Here is an 18,017-nt window from a genome sequence, read left to right as displayed (position 1 = left end):
CCCAAAGAGAAAAGCTCCCTAGGGAATTACATTCACAGTGTGAATGCATGATCCTCTTCTGCCCCTGAGATTATGTAGCTCACAGACAGTAATATCCTCCTTTTCAAAAGTAAACTCAATCAAGAGAAATAAAGTCTTCAAAGCCTCACTGCCTAGGCAAGCTGCTCATCTGTCTGTAGTGGGCAAATCATTATTAATATCATGTCAGTCAAGAGAGAGACTGACCCTTGACACTGTTCCTTTTATCAATATAGAGAGTTAACAGGTTGTAATATAAACACAAGAATAGAATTGTCTAAATGGCTGGAAGAAGGTAGAGGGAGGGGAGGTGCTAGATGAAATGTCTAATTAGAGTGGTCTCCAAATAAAACTTCTTTATAACTATGTGTCAAGATTCAAACTAAGGTTTGAAATCATGAAAAACATACCTCTGCTCTGCTTCAACCTCCGAGTTGCCACTTTAAGATGTTTTGTGCGGCCCAGGTCTGGTCCCAGAAGATAATACCAGCCACTGATCTCCTAAGGCAGGAAGAACATTAATGGGGGTCAGGAAGGAATCACTTGGAAACAGCAGCATGGCAAACACTCCATTATCTAAGGGCAGCTAGGAGGAGCAGTAGATAGAGTACCAGCCCTGGAGTCAGAAGAACCTGAGTTCAAATTCGGTCTCAGCTATTTAATAATTGCCTCGCTGTGTGGCCTTGGGCAAGTCATTTAATCCCATTGCCTGAAATAAATAAAATTTTTTTAAAACGACTCCATTATTTGATGCAGTCACCACCAATGAGCATATTGCACAATGAGTGCATTGTTTAAGACAAAGAGAGACTTGGGCTATTTGGACAGTTCCTTCAGAGGGAGGCCATTGCAGACAGTGCTGCTGCTGCTGCTGCTGCTGCTGCTGCTGCTGCTGCTGCTGCTGCTGCTGCTGCTGCTGCTGCTGCTGCTGCTGCTGCTGCTGCTGCTGCTGCTGCTGCTGCTGCTGCTGCTGCTGCTGCTACTGCTGCAAATAGCAGAAGAGTATTCAAATAAGGCAAATAAGGCATTTCTGAACTAGAGAAGGCTTAAGGCAGGATAGTGCACTCAACTGGTAACCAGGGGTCTGGAGTCTAATCTTTCAACTCTGGAACTTACTATGTAGCTTTGGACAGGCCTCAGTTTCCTAAATCTATAAAATGAGAATAGTTACTGTGAGGATCAAACAAGATAACAGAGACATATTCCTTAATAAATCTTAAAAATTTATATAGAAATGTGAGCTTTTTTTTATTACTTTTCCCTCTCCTTTTCTCTTGCCTTAGATCTTGAAGAAGTCCCTCAGAATGCTGGTTAGTCCCTTAACTGGTAGACTCTGGAATCAAAACTTGATGAGTCTTGTTCTTGTTGTGATCCACTTATGAGAAACCCTAAAGAAGCAAATGGTGGCCCAGGACAGGGACTTTTTCATTTTGTGAAAGTTGGAGAGTCCTGAACTTGGAGTCAGGAGAAATATGAATAGGACCTTGGGAAAACATGAGTAGGAAATAGAAATATGAGTAGGACTTTGGGAAAGTCAATTAAATCTCAATTTCTTCATCTGTAAAATAATAATAATAATAATGATATCTGCACTAGCTACCTCATATCAACCATGATAATGTACCAAGGGAAGAAAATAATTTTATATCCTAGCTCTTCTTATGCACCCAGTGCTCCTTTTTAAACATTATCTCTGCTCCTTTTGGAAGAACTCTGCATCAGTAGTTTTGGATAAGAAACAGGGGTTTTGCTACAGTTCAGTTACAATTGGTGACAAACACATCTTCAATTCACTGCTCCAACTGCAAATAACAATGTTTTCTCATTTGATTCTCACAACAACTCTGGAAGAAAAGGACTACTGCTACCCCAGTTTATAAATAAAGAAACCAAGACTGAAAAAGATTGAATAACTTGCTCAGGATCACACTAGTAAGTATCTGAGAAAGGATTTGAATTCAGATCTTCTAACTCCAAGTTTACTACTCTTATCCACTGTGTCATCTAGCTGCCTCTTTGTTGAGATGGATCTCAGGAACTTGGTTGCCTCCCCACAAAGTTTCCAGAGAAAATTTCCCAGGACTGCACCACCCTTAAAGTAATGATATCACCAGGTTTCTCCCAAGAACCTACCTTGTCAGGGGCCAAGAGAGACTTCATCCCAAAGCTCATGCAGCCAATGAGTAGACTCTGTCTGAAGGATTAATGGAATTTGATATTAAAATCTTTTCAAAAGTTTCAGTACTCTTACTAAAAAGAAAAAAAATGGATTCACTAGTCTTTAAGAAACTTTAAGTAGGAGACAGATATGGAGCCAAATCTACATAACAAAGTAAATCCAGAATGGACTGGAATTGCTTGTAATGAAACTCTACTGATTCAGGGGGAATATCTAGCTGCTTATTCCAGAAATGATCTATAACCAAGGGGTTATAAACACTGGAACAAACTGCAGTTAGTAGGAAGAAAGTGAAATTATTGGTCCCATAACCAAAAATGTCTGAACTGGCCACTTTCCAACTACTCCATTATCTTCCCCATACTCCCTCAGGTCCTCTCTTCATTATAGAACCCAAAGTGGAAATGAAGATATGATGAGATCACTGTGCACTGTTACAGCTTTTAACATTCAAAATCTTTTCCCATCCACATTATCATTTCATCCTTACAGCTTTTCTGTATAATAGACAAGGTAGGTGTTGCTCTCCTTGTTTTATAGTTGAGGTAACTGAGGCATAAAATGACTTACTTGAAATCATATAGCTCTTCGACAGTCACAGTACTATACCCTTTATACTCATAACTGAAGCAATGCAAGTAATAAAAGAATGGCTATTGATGCTTAGCAGTTCTACTGTTAGTATCTTCCAAGTAGATCACCATGAAGTATATCATCAATGCCTGTGTCAATAGTGATGATAGAACATAGCCAGAGGCTCAATATGCAATGTCTCAACAGTGATTGAGTATCATAGAAACACTTATCAATCATGGAAATACAAAGGTCAACCAAGAAAAATAGTCTGTGGAATCAACTGTGTTTGTATGTAGGTGGCACATAGATAAGAGTGCTAGGTCTAGAGTCAGGAAGACCAGGTCCACCCTCAGACACTGAAGAGCTTTGTTACTTCAGGTTAAGTCACTTAACCTGTTTGCCTTCATTCCTCAATTGTAAAATGAGGATAATAACATCTACCTCCAAGAGTTATTTTTAAGGATCCAGTGAGATGATATTTATAAAGTACTTCACACAGAGTCTGGCACATAGTAGCATTTATATAAATGCTAGTTATCATCATCATCATGTGGTAAATAACATTAGTGATGTAAGGTTAAGATGGGTAATATAAACTTAAGGGTTAGTAGGGGACATCTGTCTTGTCCTGAATAAGTTGTATTCAAAATGTATTAAAAATCCTCCTATCTACCATGTATTTAGAACTTTAAGGTATCTGGCAACCCTCAACAAAATGCTAATTTGCACTGGCAGAGATTCCCTTTCTTCTACAGGTGCATTTTAAGGTAGTTTCATGATACCGACAAGAGATAAAGTATCAAAAGCACTATCTGTGAACTGGTCCAACCATTCTGTAGAATAATTTACCCAGAAGGCTATAAAAAGCTGTACAAATTCTTTCATTCAACAAGATCACTACCTGGCCTATGCTCCAAAGAGACTGAGAAAAAAGGAAAAGAATCATATATACAAAAAAAAAGATTTATAGCAGCTTTTTTTGATATGACAAGGAAATAGCAATTGAGGTTATGCCTGTCAGTAGGGGAATGGTTAAACTAGCTGGGGTATATGATGGTGATAGAATATTATTTTGCTGTAAGAAATAATGAGAAGGGGACAGCTAGGTGGCACAAGTGGATAGAGCACTGACCCTGGAGTACCTGAGTTTAAATCTGGCCTCAGACACTTAATAATTACCTAGCTGTGTGGCCTTGGGCAAGCCACTTAACCCCATTGCCTTGCAAAAAAAAAAAAAGAAAGAAAGAAAGAACAAAAAGGAGGATTCAGAAAAACCTGGGAAGATTTATCAAACTTATACAAAATTAAGTAAGGAGCACCAAGAGAACATTTAGTAAACAGCAATATTGTAATAATAATCAACTGTGAAATACTTAATTTTGATCAATACAATAATCCACAGCAATTCCAGAGGACTCATGATGAAAAAATGCTATCTACCTTCAGAAAGAGAACTGATAAAAGCTCTGGGTGCCAACGGAGGCATACTTTTTTCACTTTATTTTTCTTGATTTTTTCCAAAAACATGACTAATATAAAAATGTTTTGTATGATTCCATATTTATAATGGTGCAATGCTTGAAAATTAAGGTAAACTAAGACAATGGTCTGAGTATAATCAATTTTTTAGCTAGGTTAGCAATAGTCAGTAAATTGATTCTCAATTAAATGCCCTGGTGTCCACCTATCTTGCTCAAAGGTGACAGATTTCCTTGACACAAGAATAGGACAGTGATTAAAAAGAAAACTCAATTTCTAAATCTAACTCATTACAAAACAACTGAATTTCTACACTAAGTCCAAAGACAAAGAATCATGACTTGGACAGTTATAGGACAAATTCAACCAAATATAAATAGGCTCAATTTTTTTAAAAGACAATCTGATAATGTCAAATGTCTTCTTAATAAATGGGGGATGAGTAGAAGTAGTGAGAGAATTGAGAACTGAAAATTTTTAAAATGCTAAATTTTGTTTTGTTTTTAAGGGCAGAAGTTATGCTAGCCTATACATGTACCAATATGCCAGGAGACCTACTAACAATACTACAGTAAGGGACAAGAAATTTTAATTTTAAAGCAATTGCTCTTTTATACAAATTCAATCTCTCTCACCCATCCTACTCCTTTTATCCTTCATACCTGTTGTTTTTCACATTCTCTTGTTCTCCTAAAAATGATCACCAGATTTCTTACCCTCAATTTCACACACTAGCCCTTCTTCATGCCCAGTTCCAGAAATATATGATCATATCAATAATCTTTTCACATTTGCAAATATTAATAATTCCAAAAATACTAAATGTCCAACTTCCTGAATCCATTAATAAAAATATATACTATTCTTGGTGCAGAGAGGCTCAAAAACCTAGGACGCTTATATATGATAGAGTCAGAAAAGTGGCCACTTTCATAGAAAACAATAAACTCTCCTCACTGGTTTGGTTTCAGTTCCAGTTCTAATCTATTTGCATGCCAAGCAGCAAAGTATCTTGGTAGATTAGGAAAATCATCAGATCCAGAGAATCCTTGTGGCTTGTTTAAAATGCAGCTTCCCAAAATCATACCAAATCATGTGTAAACTGGCAATAAGAAGGGCTACAAAGACAGATTTTACTCTCTTTATACAGAGATGACAGCAGGTGTTTGAAGGGCCTGACACTCCTCCCCCAAAATTGCTAATGGCTAAGCTTCTAAACTCTGATCTGAAAAAAAAAAAAACAAAGTATTTCACTTGTCCTCACATGAAGAAGAGGTAATTAATGCCTTAGACAAGGACTCCACAGAAGTCAGAAGCTAAGAGAAGAGAAGCTATACAATCACATGTCTAGCTAAGTCACTTCCTGGCACATATCACAAAGCCAACAAAGCTCCATTGGCAGAGTTCATGGCACCCCACACCAGTAAGAAGAAGGCCTAGGGGCAAAGACAAGATGGCTTCAGGAGAAGAGTCTCTCCTAGGCGATCTCTCCAAAATATTTCAAAAATCTTGAAATTATGACTCTAACTAAATTTTCGAGAGACAGAACCCACAGAAATATTCAGTGAGCCAATTCTCCAGCACAAGGTAATCTGGAAAGTAGTAGAAAAACTCTGTTCCACAGGGTTAGAGGAGCAGCCTGTCAGAATGAAGAAACTTCAGCCTCCCGGGAATAGCCTGAGGGCCTGGGAGCTGTGGCTCCCAGCAGCAGAAACTGTTTCCTAACCTGAACGCCAGGGAAAACCAAGCACAACTTGGAAAATCAGTAAGGAGACCTCTGCCAGCATGGCCAGAAGCCAAGATCTAGGAAACAGAAGCAGGCCTGTGGAGCCAGCAAGCAGGAGCCTCTAGACAGCTGTGCCCTGAGTGCTCAGCCCATCAAAGGTAAGGGAATGGAGGGAGACTTCCAAGGTCTGTCCTCTGTTCCCGGAACAGGACTCTGGGGCTCTGACCACATTCAGACCCCGATCACAGTCTAGGTGTAGAACAGGGACCTCCCCCCACCCCAGCAGAGGGGTACACTTGTGGTCATTCACAGACCAAGAGAGCAGTCAGAGACTCACACAGTAAGGTCCTTGTTGGGGTGGCCCAATAAAACTCAAAAACTCAGAAAGCACCCCAAAACCAGGCACAGGCTGAAGAAATGAGCAGAAAAAAAAGGAACCTGATTTGACAAATACTTTGTCTATGATCCCAAGGAGGATCAAAATACTCAATCTGAAGATGAGAAAGTACAAGCTTCTGCATCTAAAGATTCCATGAAAAATGGAAGTTGGGTTCAGGTTTATAATAGAGCTCAAAAAAGATTTTGAAAATCAAGTAAAGGAGATAGAAAAAAAATTGGGGGAAAAAATGAGAGAGATGCAGGAAAAACATGAAAACAAAGTCAGCAACTTAGTCAAGGAAATCCAAAAAAAAATGCTGAAAAAAAAACATATTAAAAACCAGTTTGGGTCAAATGGATAAAACAGTCCAAAAAGTTATTGAGGACAAGGACACTTTAAAAAGCAGAAGTGGTCAGATGGAAAATGAGATAAGAAAGCTCTCTGGGGAAAACAAATCTTTTAGATATAGAATGAAGTTAAAGAAAGCTGATTACTTTATGAGAAATCAAGACATAATACTTCAACACTAAAAGAATGAAAAATTAGAAGAAAATGTGAAACATCTCATTGAAAAAACAACTGATCTGGAAAACATATTCAGGAAAGATAATTTTAAAATTATTAGGATACCTGAAAGTCATGATAAGGAAAAGAGCCTTGATCTCATTTTTAAAGAATTCTTACAGGAAAACTGCCCTGATATCCTAGAAGCAGAGGGCAAAAAAGAAATTGAGAAAATCCACTGATCTTATCCAAAGAGAAACCAAAAGAAGAAAAAAACAGAAATATTATAGCCAAGTTCCAGAACTCCCAAGTCAAAGAGAAAATATTACAAGCAGCCAGAAAGATACAATTCAACTATCATGAAGCTGCAGTCAGGATCACACAGGACTTAGCAGCAACTACATTAAGGGCTTGTAGGGCTTGGAATATAATATTCCAGGAAGTAAAAGAGCCTGAAATGCCACCAAGAATCAACTACCCAGCAAAACTAAACATCCTCTTCCAGGGGAAAAGATGGATGGACTTTCCATGAAACAATGGAATTTCAAATGTTCCTGTTGAAACAACCAGAACTGAACAGAAAGTTTGACCTTCAAATACAGGACTCAGGTGAAGCATAGAGAGTGGAGAAGGGTAAATTATGAGGGACTTAATGATGATGAACTGCATGTATTCCTGCATAGAAAAAATGATATTGATAATACTCATATGAACCTTCTCATTTAATAGATCAGGTAGAAGGAGCTTATATAGATGAAGAAAGAAAAGAGCTGAATTTGAAGATATATTGTAAAAATGGAGTCAATGGCTAAAAGGGAAATGTACTGGTAGTAAAAGAAAGGAGAGGTGGAATAGGTTAAGATATTTCATATAAAAGATATTTTCTTTTGCAATGATATAGAAGCAGGGAAGGCAAGGGGGAATCAGAAATGGCTCAGAGACGAAACAGCATACACACTCAATAGGTATAGACATCTAGAGTAAAAAAGGAGAGAAGGGGGACGGGGGAAGTGACAGGGATGTGGATGATAGAGAAAGGGTAGATCATAGGAGAGAATAGTCAGATATAACACATTTTCTTTTTTTTTACTTTTTGCAAGGTGCTGGGATTGGGTGGCCTGTCCAGGACTACGGGGCCAGGTGGTTGCTGGGTCGCTGGAGTGGTATGTGGGCTTGGAGCCTCTTGGCCCCAGGGTCAGTGCTCTGTCCACTGTGCCACTCAGCTACCCTATAGCACATTTTAGAAGAAGTACAGAATAAAAGGAGAGAGAAAATATAATATATGGTTGTGGGGAGGAATGGGTGGAGAGAATTACAATCAGTAACAGCAACTGTGGAAAAATAACTTCTGTGATGGACTTATGATAAAGAATGTGATCCAACCAAGACAGAGCTGATGATATTAAAACACAGACTGAAACATGTTTTTTTCTCTTTCTTTTGCTTTATTTCTCATGAGGTTCTATATTTTTGTGGGGGAGGGGGTATTATGTTTACTCTTAAACAAGAATATTTTAGTAATGTATAAATAAAGTCATTTTAACCAAAAAGAAAAGAGAACAGAAGAAAAGAAAAGAAAAGAAAAGAAAAGAAAAGAAAAGAAAAGAAAAGAAAAGAAAAGAAAAGAAAAGAAAAGAAAAGAAAAGAGAAGAGAAGAAAAGAAACCAGGAGGAATGGGAATTCAGGGAAGCATGGAAGGATTTGCATGAACTGATGTTGAGCAAGATGAGCAGAACCAGAAAAACACTGATACACCCTAACAGCAACAGCAGGGGGTGATCATCATCCTTGATAGACTTGCTCATTCCATCAATGCAACAATCAGGGACAATTTTGGGCTATCTGCGATGGAGAATACCATCTGTATCCAAAGAAAGAATTGTGGAGTTTGAACAAAGACCAAAAACTATTACTTTCAATTTAGAAAAGAAAAACTATTATCTTGTTATGTAATTTTGCTATCTCTTATACTTTATTTTTCTTCTTTAAGGATATAATTTCTCTCTCATCACATTCAACTTAGATCAATGAATACCATGGAAACAATGTAAAGACTAACAGACTGCCTTTTGTGGGGAGGGGAGCAAGAATAGGGGTAAATTTGTAAAACTCAAAATAAATAAAATCTTTCATTGGGAAAAAAAAATAAGGTCTAGCAGAAAGTAACCCAAAGACATTGCTATCACCAGGTTTATGCTCTCAGAGAAAGGCATTACTATCCCTTTGGCCATTTTTAAACCATGCTGCCTGCATTCTGGTCTTCTACCTCCTTCCCTCAGTATGAATACCAGATTTTTGAGAGAGAAGCTTTAACTTTATCTTGTCCCAGAGCAAAACTCCATTTCACTTCCAGGCCTTTTCAAACCATGCTGCCTCTCCACAACCCATACACCTGCTTAGCACCCTAGCTCTCCTTCATAGGTCTTCTACTCCAATTAGAAAATGAGCTCCTTGATGGCAGACACTTGCTTCTATTTGTCTCTGCTGTCACCTATAACTGCATATATATATATATATATATATGTATATGTATATATACATATATATATATATATATATATATATATACACTTTTCTACAAGTGTTCCCTAAGTACATCCACTCTTTTCCCACTGATAGGGAAGAACATGTCACAGATTTAGGGAAGAACACATGAGGGTGCTCCTTTTCTTACTATGCGATTTCATTAAATGCCTTTGCTTTGAACTGTGTTCTCTGACTTACTAGTAAAAGCAAACTTACTGGTAGGTGCTCATGAACAATGGTCTTAAATGGATGCAGACACAGAGGGTAGGCTTTTCTGAGAGATGCCGCCCTGGATGCCATTGTGGAAGTTAAATTGGCCATAAAGACATTTGCAAGGCTGACTCATTCCAGAAAAGCATACAACCTCTGTGAAAGTCTTACATACCTTTTTAATATTAAATGGCAACCCATTCAAAAGAAATCCGATATTTTGATACACATCTATATTTCTAAAAAAGCAACCAATCCCTTGACCTAAAGAATATGGCTCCTATAATATTCTTTGGTAAGTAGAATTTACATTCCCAAATGACCTGAAAGTACTAAATTGTTAATTACTTCCCCACAGCTTTGCTTTCATGATCATTCAGGTACAGCAAATTGTCACAATTAACACTCTAAGTAGAAATCTCTTAAAAGTGTTCCGTAACTGACTACTTCTTACTTATGATACTTAGAACTATTAAATATTCTTTTACATATAATCTGAGTATAGTTAAGTTTATAGATCAATAAACACCAAAATTACTGACCAGAAGTTTATACTCAATCCACAAATTACGTCCCTACTATACCCAACAAATGCAAGATATAATTCTTCAAGTTGATTATAAAATGTCAGCAAAATGAGAAACACATGAAAAAAAGAGTTTTTTAAATAGTTGAAGATGATACAACAGAAGTTATATGACATGGCAAAAAAGGATAAGACTGGAAAAGAAGTTACAAACATTCTTCTAGCCTCAGGTCTGCCTGAATTAACCTTAATCATACTCTGTCACTAATTTGTAAAGGCAGTTAAACCACATGATCTCCAAGGTTCCTTTCCATAATAGCATTCTATGTTCTACATCTACCTCCTGCTCCAAGTCTATGATTTCAAATTTTACAAGTGTGTCATTACTTCCTACCAAAAAAACAGAACAGACTATATTAGCTAAAACAATCAGATGAAAGCTCACTGCAGTACTTGGAGATTGTTGTTGTTGTTGTTTGTCCTTCATTCTTGAAGATCATGACATCAGGGAGGTGATGTCATGACAAGAATAGGAATTGGTTTTGAGAGAGGGGTGCCGTGTTGAGTCACCAAGCCTCACTTTCTCCTCCAGAGCCATCTGGGTTCAGTGATCAGATGTGAATCAGAATGACTGGAGGTGGTCCTGGATACAAAGCAATCAGGGTTAAGTGACTTGCTCAAGGTCTGAGGATGGATTTGAACACAGGTCCCTCCTGATTCCAGAGCCAGTGCTTTAAGCACTGGGTTACCAGGCTGCCCTAGCACTGGAAAGCAAGAAATGGTTCAAGGAGTAGAGTGGCTTTGGACCAGACCTTAAAGGACAGACAAAATTGAGATAAACAGAGAAGTGGGGACTACAGACAGGGTAGCTTCTGGGAAAAACTCTTAGGGGAGACTCCAGAACCCCAAGAAAGCATGGACAAGAAAGATGTAAATCTATGCAAGACACAATTAGAAAAACAATGAGGCTGGTTCAAGAGGCTAAAAAAAGAACCATAGTTGTATTCTTTTAAATTCATAATTTTAAATGTATTAAATTTTCTTTTCAAACTGATTTAAAAATACATGCACCAGACTGGGTAATATTTTCCCTAGTATTTTCCTTTCATGTATCATGTAGCTATAAAGGCATACTCTCTTAGATCAGTGATGTGCTTCAGTATTATTCATCAAGTTTATCTTCAATGTCTTGAGTCATGCCAATGAGAACTGAAGATGTGCTTTTTATTAACAACTCTTGATGGCTTTTTAGTAAGGTTATCGATAATGCAATTCAAAGCAATTTGAGAAAGTTATAAATGTGTTTCTTCCTTTGTATGAGTTTTTATTTGGACTGCCTATTATGGATTTTTTGAATAGGGAATCATACTTTCCCAAAATAGGCAAGAATGTGAGAAACATCCCCCATTAGTTGTATTACTTCAACTTGATGCTGACTCATTTGCTCCAACATAACTGTGCCTTTCTTTGCTCATAATTTGAATTAACATTAATCACTCATTCTTAAATTGTACTTAGCTTAATTTATTCTATGGTCATGAAATTCTAGCTGCAAAATATAAATGAGTGGCTGCACTTCCAAGAGTTCTCATCATATAGCAACCAGAACAATAAAATAACTATAGCTTAAATGTTCTTTGACTCATATACAAATCTGTATCCCATCTGCCCTGAACAAATAAGTTTTTTAAGGTCTGTCTCTAGTCAAAGGTTGAGCATACATGGAAAAAAATACTCTATAAAGAACATGAGATCCCAGACACCATTTTATAAACAGATTTTCTATTTTGAGGCAGATTAAAGAAGATGCTACTTTTAAAAACATTCTAACTTTAAGGCACACACACACACACACACACACACACACACACACATCTAACCTAGGGTTCTAAGACCATGATATTTTCATCTGACAGTGAAAAACAAATCTACATTCATGTTACACTCTTGTCTCCTAGAATTTGGTTCTGAGACAGAAGGATACAGTGAGAGAAGTGCCTATCTACTTACTATGTGCCAAGACTTTGGCTGTGCTAAGTCATCAGCCTCACTTTTTCCTCCAGAGCCATCTGAGTCCAGTGGCTAGGTATTAATCAGGATGACTGGAGATGGCCACTAGAGGAAAACCAACCCTGGATGCGAGGCAATCACACTTAAGTGACTTGCCCAAGGTCCCACAGAGCTAGTAAGAGAGAGACTAGATATGAACTCCTATCCTCCTCATTCTAAGGAAAGTGCTCTATCCATTGAGTCTTGGAACTCTATCCTCTCATTTTATTCTCACTCTAAGCCTGGAAGGTGTTACTATCTTCATTTGACAATTAGGAAACTGAGGCAACAGAGTTTAAGGTCATGCAGCTAGTTTAGTGTTAAGAGTTCAAGTCAAATGCTTTATCCACTGTGCTACCATTTGCTTCTAAATGAGAGTAAGTGCCTGCAACATGGGCAAACAAGTCTATAGAAATTATTTCTTTTTTTCATTGTTTTTTGAATTTTACAATTTTCCCCCAATCTTGCTTCCCTCCCCCTAGCCCCCACAGAAGGCAATCTGATAGTTTTTACATTGTTTCTATGCTATACATTAAGCAAAACTGAATGTGTTGAGAGAGAAATCATATCCTTATGGAAAAAATAAAAATCTAAGAGATAGCAAAGTTGCATAGTAAGATAACTTTTTTTAAAAAATTAAAGGTAATAGTCTTTGGTCTTTGTTTAAACTCCACAATTCTTTCTTTGGGTACAGATGGAATTCTCCATTGCAGATGCCCTAAGATTGTCTCTGATTGTTGCACTAATGAAATGAGTGAATCCATTAAGACTGATCATCAGGGTGGCTAGGTGGCACAGTGGAAAAAGCACCTGGAGTCAGGAGTACCTGGGTTCAAATCCGGTCTCAGACACTTAATAATTACCTAGCTGTGTGGCCTTGGGCAAGTCACTTAACCCCATTTGCCTTGCAAAAAAAAAAACCTAAAAAAAAAAAAAGACTGATCATCAACCCATGTTGCTATTAAGAGTGTACAATGTTCTTCTGGTTCTGCTCATCTTGCTCAGCATCAGTTCATGCAAATCCTAGAAGTTATTTCTTAACTGGGACACTGATGTTTGTCCTTCATTCTCAAAGAAGACTATGACATCAGGAGGTGATGCCATGACAATCACATGAACTGGATTTGAGTAAGGGGTGCTGTGCTAAGTCATCAGCCTCACTTTTTCCTCCAGAGCCATCTGGGTCCAGTAGCCAGTTATTTATCAGGACTACTGGAGATGGCCTTGGATGCAAGGCAATCAGGGTTAAATGACTTGCCAAAGGTCACACAGTGCTAGTAAGAGAGACTGGATATGAACTCCTGTCCTCCTCATTCCAAGGACAATGCTCTATCCACTGGGCCATCTAGCTGCCCTTATTTGGGATACTAATGCATTGTTGATGGAATTGTGAACTGTGATTCTGGAAAGCAATTTGCAGTTATGCATACCATACAACTACTAGGTCTGTATACCAAAGAGATCCCAACAAAGGAAAAAAGACCAACATGTACCAAAAAAAATTCATGCCACTATTTTTGTGACAGCAAAGAATTGGAAATTGAAGGGATACCCATCAATTGGGGAATGGTTGAATAAATATATGAATATAATGGAATATTATTGTTCTACAAGAAATAATAAGCAGGAAGACTTCAGAAAAAGTCTGGAAAATTTACATAATTGATGTGAGTGAAGTAAGCAGAAACAAGAGAATATTGTACACCTTAACAGCAATACTGTATGGTGATCAACTATGTCAAACTCAGCTCTTCTCAGCAATACAATTCTAAAAGACCTGAGATAGAAAAATGCTATCCACATCCAGAGAAAGAACTATGGAGTCTGAATGCAGATCGAAGTATAAGTATTTTCATCTTTTTTAAATCTATTTCTTTGCTTTTCCCTTCTTATGGTTTTTCCCTGCTGGTTCTGTTGCTTCTTTCACAGCATAACTAATAAAGAAATGGGTGTAACACAGTTGTACATATATAACCTATATCAAATTACTTCCTATCCTAAGGTTGGGGAGGGAAAGGTGAAAAGAAGAAAACTTTACAAAAATGATTGTTGAAAATTATTTTTACATATAACTGGGAAAATAAATAAATAAATGAAGAGGGGGGAGAAGCTATCTCTTGAAGAATGTTCAGATATTCTTTGCCTTGTTCCAATCCACAATATTGAAGCTGGTGGGGAGAAGGAGGGAGGGGAACCCTTCTGGTTTATACTGTTGAATGATGAAAAGTCCTTTAAATGGCTACTCAGTCTGAAACATTAATAAATACAAGGAATATACAAAAAGGAACTACTAATATCTGACTTTTTTTCCTCTATTGTTAAACATGTGGATTGTTTCAAAATAGTCCCAAGGGTCAGGTTAGGAAGAGGGTACTTGCCCCATCTCCTACATGACTTCATGTGGCCATGAGCACCAGACAACTTAAGTCTCTCTTTTGTATTTATTTTTTCCTGACCTTAAGCAAATGACCATTCTCATGGTCATTATGTCTTGAACTTGTGATGTCACAGTGAGCTCAGGAGACCTACAAGGTGGTAATTTTGGTGTTCTGGAGTGACAAATGATCAACAGATGAAAGTATAAGAAGAGTTACTTGTCTAATCTCATTTATTAAATACTTATTATGTGCAGGCACTCTGCTAAGTGTTAGGGATACAAGAAAGGCAAAAGCAGTCTCTGATAGCATTCTAATAAGGTAGATAACATGCAAACCAACATGGGATTTGGCAGAGCATGACAGGTGGAGCAAGGAACCTTACAGAAGAGATTAATGTTGAGTTGGACTGATTCACTAAGGGGTCAAGATGAGAAAAGGAAAAGAATGTAGCCAAAAGAAGAATGATGGCCTGAGAAATAACTGGAAAGAGTGGAGGTCACAGTGAGAACAAAGAACAGGGTTATAGGTTGTAACACAGAAGGAAAAGAGAGAATGATAAAAGATAATACCGAGATAAAGGAATTTGAATCAAGAAGAACATTTGTGGCTAATGGCAAGATCAAGGGTATATGCCCATCTTTGTACAAACTCAGGTAGGACAGAGTAGGTTAGGGGAAATAAGTAATTGAGGAACTGGGAAGTTAGGGTGTTTTAGGGAGTATATTGAAATCCCTGTAGTATGAGGGAAGAAGTTAGGGAGGAGAGGAAACACTGGGAGGTTGATTATGATGAAGGAAAGTGAGTTTCCAGGAGGTCAGAATCTCAACTGGGTGATAGATATGGATTTAGTGACTCTCAAAGGAGGAGAAGTTACTAAATGATGGCAGTAGTGGGAAACATGGAGCATTTCTACTCCCTACACAACAAACATCAAAGAGGGGAAGATGGGGAGATGTAATGAGTAAAAAGAGTAATAATGAGTGAAGGGGCAACCAGTACAAAAAAGGGTGGATAGGGATGTTATGCCATCTGGAAGGGGAGTCAAGCATCAGTGAGTGCAAGAAGATGGAGAAAGCCTTCCACTGACATATTTTCAGTAATAAGAAAACACAGTTCCTATGCTTTTTTGCCTCTTTGTCAATTTGGTGGACTTTTTACCTCTTTTCTTTCCCATCCCCTCTCTCTCAGAACTGCCTTTTCTCAGTAGCCAGCTCCCAAAGAAACCTCTTAATATGGCAATGTGTGTTTCATCCCCACTACTATAAGGTACATGCTTGTGATATTGGTGTTGCTGCTATGGTCCATTTCTTTACATGGAACATTCCAAGTTGCTTTTCACAGCTGGTTCCTGTTAAGGAACCTCCTACTAGCTTTTTCACCCATCTGGCCATCGTGGTGGAAGCTCAGCTGTTATCTCATCATCATGTCCTCTCATAAAACATTCAGAATCAAGAGGTTCCTGGCCAAGAAACAGAAGCAGAATCGTCCCATTCCTCAATGGATTCGAATGAAAACTGGCAATAAGATCAGGTACAACTCAAAGAGGAGACACTGGAGAAAGACCAAGCTCGGGTTATAAAGAATGGCCCGTGAAATGAAAGACATTCTACACCAAGACCACCTCCCCCTCCCTACCATTGCATCCATCCATCCATCCATTCATTCATCCATCTATCACTTAATTGCCTCATTGCCCCCAATAAGAAATAACTACTATTGCTGCCCCTCCCATTTTGGAAGCCTGTCAGCTAAAGTGCAGATGTCAAAAAAAAAAAAAAAAAACCCAGCAAACTATTCGAGTTGTCTTGCCCTTGAATGTCTTCATCTCTTGCATACATTCATTCGGTAAAATGTGTATTGTGATATAGTTTGAATTACTGTTCTCTCCATCACTGTGTGGCATTCGTATATTTGAGGTTATGCTTAAGAGGCAGAAATCATACCGAAACAAGTTATTCCTGTCAAGAAGAGCCAAGCTCAGGGGCAGCTAGGTGGCGCAATGGATAGAGTACTGACCTTAGAGTCAGAAGTACCTGAGTTCAAATCCGACCTCAGACACTTAATAATTACCTAGCCTGTGGCCTTGGGCAAGCCACTTAACTCCATTGCCTTAGAAAATCTAAAAAAAAAAAAAAAAAAAGAACCAAGCTCAAGCCCTGCCTCAAACAAGCCTTCACAATAACCTCTCTATGTTTTGTTTTGTGTTCTAAGGAGTTAGAAGAGAGCACCTACCTCACAGGGTTGTTGTGGGAATCTAAGATTTGCAAGTCTTCAGCGGAAGCCTCCAGTGCTGCTAATCCGGAGCTGTCTCAACCAGATTACGCACAGCTGACTCTGTTCATTTCTCTAACTCACAGTCAGAGAAGTAGCCTGTTTGACCCCCTGCTTATTTCACACAATAAACCATCTTCGTTCCTTGTTGGGAGGTGGTAAATTAAGTGTTGGCAACTTTCTTAAAAGTTATCAGTTATTTGTGTGTTTGGGTAAGCCCAACCTTTTTGTTAGGAACTAGACCTGGTCCAGGTGAATGGCTTCATAATTTTCTGAAGATGCAATTCTGCTAATAAAGGGCTTCTACAAAAAAAAAAAAGGAATCTCCTACTACACACAAAATTGTTCCACCATTTACTGATTCTATGTGGTTTTACCTGTACATATTTATCATCTCATTTTCCTTGTCTAGAATGCATTCCCTCCCATTCTCCAAATCTTCCCATTATTTTAGAACCCAAAATAAATCAATTCAAATCCCACCTCTCTAGAAAGCCTTCCTTGAAAACACCAGCCCATAGATTTCCTTCCCTCCTCTGAATTCCTACAGGCAATAAATATAAATTTGGTAGTGATCATAAATACACCATTATTGTCCCTTAGTTTTATGTGTCAATCAATAAATCAAACAATGAGCATTGACTGAGCACCTGCTAAAAGTTTGTGAGGGTTTTCCATCTGCCTTGCAATTCTACCCACCAGAACCTAAACAGTACCTGACCTTTCCATTTGCCACAAAACCAAATTCTCCCGCACAGTCTCTTGTCCAATCAGAATCTAAACTCTCTAAGACCAAGAATGCCTTGCTTTTCTACCCGTATACACAGCACTAAACACAGAGCCTGGGTACACAATCAGCACTAAATAAATGGCTTTTCTCTTCCATTCCACACTCTATGGGTCGGCCTCTGTGTTAGGTGCTAAGAATACATAAACAGAAAGAAGCTGACTACCTAGCAGGGAATATAACGTGTGTGTGTGTGTGTGTGTGTGTGTGTGTGTGTATACATACATACATACATATATATATATATATATATATATATATATATATATAATATTCAAAAGAGATACAAGATAAATTGGACTAGAATGGCCAAAGAGGCCAGGGAGGTTGGGCCAAGGGTCATGATGAAAGAGGTTTAGCCCTAAAGGAAACTAGGAATTGTGCAAGATGAATATGAGAAGAGATGAAG

General features: G+C 38.1%; 2 protein-coding genes across 4 annotated transcripts in view; one reads left to right on the top strand and one right to left on the bottom strand.

Annotated features, from left to right (window-relative positions):
* The window catches only part of RGS3 (regulator of G protein signaling 3), a 183,041-nt gene that overhangs the window by 153,566 nt on the left and 11,458 nt on the right, over nucleotides 1–18,017 (bottom strand). For 2 of the 3 annotated variants that reach the window (XM_074211137.1, XM_074211134.1), the window contains exons 5-6: nucleotides 2,152–2,212; nucleotides 429–519 (exon numbers count right to left, since the gene is read on the bottom strand). In XM_074211137.1, coding sequence (XP_074067238.1) covers nucleotides 429–519; nucleotides 2,152–2,212 — 152 coding nt within the window. Of the gene's footprint in view, nucleotides 1–428; nucleotides 520–629; nucleotides 847–2,151; nucleotides 2,213–18,017 lie in introns of those variants that run through there. The other variant, XM_074211136.1, reaches the window with a different exon arrangement.
* On the top strand, nucleotides 15,816–16,129 carry LOC141505364 (large ribosomal subunit protein eL39-like). The gene has a single exon (XM_074211151.1). The coding sequence runs from the start codon at nucleotides 15,821–15,823 to the stop codon at nucleotides 16,127–16,129; it is 309 nt and encodes a 102-aa protein (XP_074067252.1). The 5' UTR covers nucleotides 15,816–15,820.

The sequence above is a fragment of the Macrotis lagotis genome, chromosome 1 (genome assembly GCF_037893015.1).
Source record: "Macrotis lagotis isolate mMagLag1 chromosome 1, bilby.v1.9.chrom.fasta, whole genome shotgun sequence".
Classification (NCBI taxonomy): domain Eukaryota; kingdom Metazoa; phylum Chordata; class Mammalia; order Peramelemorphia; family Peramelidae; genus Macrotis; species Macrotis lagotis.
Note: the sequence above shows the minus strand (reverse complement) of the source record. Positions and strands in the feature narration are given on the sequence as shown.